This window comes from Hibiscus syriacus, unplaced genomic scaffold (genome assembly GCF_006381635.1).
Source record: "Hibiscus syriacus cultivar Baekdansim isolate YM2019G1 unplaced genomic scaffold, ASM638163v2 tig00111463_pilon, whole genome shotgun sequence".
Lineage (NCBI taxonomy): Eukaryota > Viridiplantae > Streptophyta > Magnoliopsida > Malvales > Malvaceae > Hibiscus > Hibiscus syriacus.
The window spans coordinates 1,869,816-1,875,120 of NW_024063098.1; the positions used below are offsets into that span (position 1 = coordinate 1,869,816).

The following is a 5,305-nucleotide window of genomic DNA, read 5'->3' on the forward strand; positions in this document are numbered from 1 at the left end:
AGCATCGCTCACCATACAAATAATGACGCCAAATCTTAAGAGCAAAAACTACCGCTGCTAACTCAAGATCATGAGCGGGATAAATTCTCTCATGCGTATTTATTTTTCGGGAAGCATACGCTACCACTTTACCTTATTTTATAAGTACACAACCTAAACCATTATGAGATGCATCACTATACACCACATACTGTTTGCCAAATTTTGGTTGTACCAACACTGGTGCTTCCGTTAAAATCTCCTTTAAAGCTTCAAAAATCTCTTGACACTTCTCAGTCCAAATAAATGAAACATCATTTCTCACGAGATCGGTCAACAGAGAAGCACCCATCGAAAAATTCTTCACGAACCTTCGATAATAACCAGCAAGTCCTAAGAAGATTCAAACCTCTGTAACATTCTTTAGAGGTTTCCACTCTAGTATTGCCTGAACCTTCTTAGGATCAACCTTTATGCCTTCTGCCGAGACCACATGACCAAGAAAAGCAACTTCTGACAGCCAAAACTCATACTTTGATAGCTTGTCATATAACTTTTTATCCTTAAGTATCTCGAGCATAGTAAAAATATGGGCATCATGCTCTATCTTTGTTTACAAGCATACCATAAGATCATCAAAAAATACCACAACAAACAGATCCAATGATGAAATACTCAGTTCATCAAATCCATGAATATTGTCGGAGCATTTTCAAACCAAACGACATTACCACAAACTCGTAGTACCCATACCTTGTTCTGAAAGTTTTCCTTGAAATATCTTCATCTTTAATCTTTAACTGGTGATATCCTGATTGAAGATTAATCTTAGAGAAAACTGCTGCTCCTTTAAGCTGATCAAATAAGTCGTCAATCCTCGGAAGAGGATACTTGTTCTTGATAATCATCTTGTTTAATTGTTGATAATCTGTGCATAATAACATTGATTCGTCTTTCTTTTTCACGAACAACACTGGTGCACTCCAAGGTGAAATACTCACTCTAATGAATCCTTGATCTAGCAGTTCTTGCAATTGGGCCTTTAATTCCCTTAACTCTGTCGGGGTCATCCGATGAGGAGCCATCGAAATAAGCGTTATACCTGGAAATACATCAATACCAAACTCCACCTCTCTATCCAAAGGTAATCCAGGTAACTCATCAGGAAATACCTTTGGATACTCTCGTACATTTTGATTGTCTTCCAACTTAACTTTGGTAGTTCTTGTATCCAACACATTCGCTAAAATTGCTTGACATCCTCGTGAAAACATATTCTTACCAGTAAAAGCTGAAATCATATTGGATAGGGATTTACCCTTTCTCCAACAAATATTATCTCTAAACCATTTACATCCTTTAAAAACAACATTTTCAAACGAAAATCTACTCAACCATAGTACGAAGATAACCAATCCATGCCTAAGATTATCCCGAATTCCTAAAAAGGCAATTCCAATATGTTTGTAAGAAATTCTACACCATGTATCTTTATCGGACATTCATTCCAAATCCGTCTAACCTTTATACTATGGCCCAGTGGATTGATTTTCACAATATCACTAGAAATAGGTTCTAAAGAAATTCCCTTATCTCTAACCAGCTTTGCACTAATATAAGAGTAAGTAGAGCCAAGATCTATCAACACAAAAATAGGTTCATTAAAAAGATAAAAGGTACCTACAATAATCTCAGGAGCATCTCTGATATCATCAGTCTTGATATGATAAACTCGTGCAGTAGTACTGCCTTCATGATTAGATGTTTCCTCAGACGTTTCTAGTTTGCTACCCTTTTTACTTTCACTTCGCTGCAGTGTTGCTACCGACAGATTTGGATAAAGTCCTAGACATTTATTTCTACAATGTCCATCTTGCTTGCAATGATAACATTTTCCCTCCATGATTCGACATTAACTGTAATGATTCTTTCCACTGAACTCACTTTTTTGTTTAGGACGAAATCCTGAACCTTTAGTATATGTTGAAGCTGTCTGTGTCTGCCTGGACTTTCCTCCAGAAAATCCTTTTCTACCACTGGATGTTGATGAAGCATAAGTTTTCTACTGTTGAACTTTGTTACACTTGGAAAACCATGCATAGTAGGAGTTTCCAAACCTTTTGTTTGTCTGAGCTTTCTTCGCCTCCATAACTTCAAGGTTAATTTTTTCCATAGCTTTAGCCTTATTGAATGCTTCTTGAAAAGTAGTAAAATGATGAGAAACCAAAATTCTCTTATATTGGGGATCCAATCTGCAAACAAACCTATCAATTATGATTTTCTCCATCGGAAGAAACTCCAAAGCGAAACGAATCAGCTTGTGGAACTCACATTCATATTCATAAACTATCCTGTTGAACTGCTTCAAATTCAGGAACTGTTGCATCATTTCCTAGATGAACACGGCCCTAATATACTTTTCCTTGAATTCCCTCAGAATGAATTCCCATGTGATCTGCTCAGGGGAAACTCGTGTGGCGACTGTATTTCACCACACATTAGCTTTCTCCATCAGTATAGACACAACCTTTTTCCAACTTTCCCTGATTGTCACAATGAATCATGCTCAACATGTTCTTAACATCATTCTTCCAGAAATCAGCAGCCATTGGATCAACGTTTCTATCGCCTCAAAATTTAGGTGCTCTCATCTTCCTCAGTTCTTTCAGAATTGACACTGGGGTTTGATGATTACTAATGTTGTCCAGATCTTGTAAGAACAACCCCGATCTTGAACATGCATATCTTGTTGATTCAGATTAGACGGCTCTACCTTCGACTAAGTATTAGGTGGATTCTGATTCACCTCATCACTCCCACTTTGTGCAGGAGTAACATGATCACTTGCTTTACTAGATTCTTGATTATCAGACATCCTAATGACATGTATAAAATATTATCTTAATATAGACTTTCCATGTTCAGAAACGACTAAATATGCAGCTCTGATACCAATAAATGTAACACCCACAACCTATACACTTATATCAGTACAAGTTATAGAAATCACAAAATTTCTTAAAACATTTCCCAACTCAAAAGTGATTTAAAAATTTATTTTCTTAAAATGGTAACTGATAATATAAAAATGTTAAATCAACTAAAACTACCATATGATGTTTAAAACACACACATATATATCATAATCATATATGTCTAAGCATAATAATAATATTGGTTCATATTATCCGTATTAAAATAGAATAAAACGATTTAGTTTATCCATTACAAACCAATTTCCAAAATAGTTTAACAGAGCTAATAGGACAGCAGTAAGTACATGCCACTAACTAAGTCAAAATTACATCATAGGATGTCTTACTGATATTGTAATATATTACATGATGCTTGATGTTGCTCTATACTCTTTACTCTACTTCTGGCTTTTTACCTATGCATGAAAATCATCACACGCTAAGTATACACTTAGTGAGGCAATTAAAAATAATAAATTGTATAATACAAATCATGCATGAAATTTAATATCATTTTCTAATGCCATGATCAAAACGACATAATATAAATAAAAATGATTTTTATCAATAACTATTGTCCACAATTCTTAATCCATGAGGAACTCGGAATAGGAGTCCAATATTGCACAAGAGTGTTGATGTCGAGCTTTGCTCACCTAATAATGCACCGTAGTGCTGAGCTCGAGCTTTGTCCACCTAACTTGAACTATGTGTCTTTATTTCACTCTCTAGTACTACTTAAATTTGTAGCTACTAGACTATGGCATGTCATTAATACCACTGAACCTCAATAACATACTTGGGCATCTTGTCATGAATTTAATCATCCATGGCAACGAACAACCATGTAATAAACATTAGGGCAATTCATACCCAAAATAACATTTATGGAAAAATATCATGCTGATAAAAATAAGGTAAACTTGTCGCAAGTCTTCCTAATGATGTATAAAACATCAATGTACAATGTCATGCATGTATTGTACTCACCTTGACACTTTATATCTATCAAAAGATGTGCCTCACTATGTTTCACACTAGATCATTTTATATTCGATTTGCTTCGATCACAAAATCAATCACAATATGTACAAAATCACAAATTGATATCGATACATATGTTAGTATTATAATAACATAAACTCATCTCCAAAACAAAATCCATAATATACTTGAAATTTATTTGCTACTAAAATACTTGAACACTTAATAATTCCTTTTAATAATGCCACCTACTTTTTCAATTTACACAAAATGGTCCTTCACCATTTTATCACTTAAATTTTTAATACCAAAATTCCATCATTTAAATTATTACCATCCAAGTTCTTTTACAAAGGCACAATCACATTTAAGTACCTCAACTATACGAATATTGCATTTAAATACCAAACTTTTCAAACTTCCAAAATGGTTATATTTCACATCTTAACACTAATTTCAATTCCAAAACAATAATTTCCAGCATAGTACATCAACTATCAAATAATTACACAACAATTCATAATTTTTCCAAAATTGTTAAATTGGTCTCCCAGCTTTTCATATATTATAGAATGGTCCCAATTTTTTTCTAAGGGTCTACATCATTTTCAGACCTTGCATAATTTTCCATAAATTTTCTCACCCAAACATACCATGGTTGAATGCTTTAAACCTTTAAAACTAGGTTTTCATGATTTTGCTCGATTTTGATTCGATTCAAACATGAAATCAACTTACAATCAACCTTACAACATCTCTACAATCAAATCTCTAATCAAATCTCATAAAAATACTAAGCTCTACAATTTCATCATTTGACCGAAAATCATAAAATCACTTCTAGTAAGATTGAACATGTTTTAATCATCAATGAAACTTGAAAATGAATCTATAACCTCAAAAACATCTAGATTCATCATCAATTTCATGAAACCTAGTGTAACACAAACCCTAAGATTTGGGATCTTTTTAATCAAGCAAGTTGACCAAGCATAATTAGTACCAAAAGATAGGATTTTTCGAATATATCAATTTTCTATTTCACGACATAACTTGAAATCCAAAGGAAATTGCTCAAAAATGTAAACCAATTTTTTTCTCTTACCTTAAGAGGTTCACGACACTTTGAGAAGATGATGAACAAATTGGCATGAATTTTAGATAAATTTAATGCTATTTTACCTTTAATTTAAACTTTAATGAATATTAAATTCATTCAATTAGGAAAAGACCAATTTACCCTTAATGAAACTTCATAATTACCATCAAACAAAGACACCTGAACCTTGTCATCTTCCAAAAGTCAAAGATGAACAAACAAACTATTACTTTATAGATTTGTCCTTGCATTTTTCCAAAAATTACAA

General features: G+C 33.3%; 1 protein-coding gene across 1 annotated transcript; it reads right to left on the reverse strand.

Annotated features, from left to right (window-relative positions):
- Positions 1-382: 382 nt before the first annotated feature.
- LOC120163562 lies at positions 383-2,368 on the reverse strand. Its single transcript, XM_039173469.1, has 8 exons — positions 2,097-2,368; positions 1,924-2,015; positions 1,660-1,824; positions 1,502-1,617; positions 1,375-1,420; positions 1,082-1,270; positions 711-790; positions 383-586 (listed from the first exon to the last, which is right to left on the reverse strand). The coding sequence occupies exons 1-8, from the start codon at positions 2,366-2,368 to the stop codon at positions 383-385; spliced, it is 1,164 nt and encodes a 387-aa protein (XP_039029400.1).
- Positions 2,369-5,305: the final 2,937 nt, after the last annotated feature.

What these genes read in the sequence shown, in the direction of transcription:
- LOC120163562 (XM_039173469.1), bottom strand. Translation starts at nt 2,368, where the DNA reads ATGATGCAACAGTTCCTGAATTTGAAGCAGTTCAACAGGATAGTTTAT. An exon ending in AAAGCTCAGACAAACAAAAG is followed by an intron (nt 2,016 to 2,096) that starts GTTTGGAAACTC and finishes ATCAACATCCAG; the next exon opens with TGGTAGAAAAGGATTTTCTG. An exon ending in ATGGGTACTACGAGTTTGTG is followed by an intron (nt 587 to 710) that starts GTAATGTCGTTT and finishes TTGTAAACAAAG; the next exon opens with ATAGAGCATGATGCCCATAT.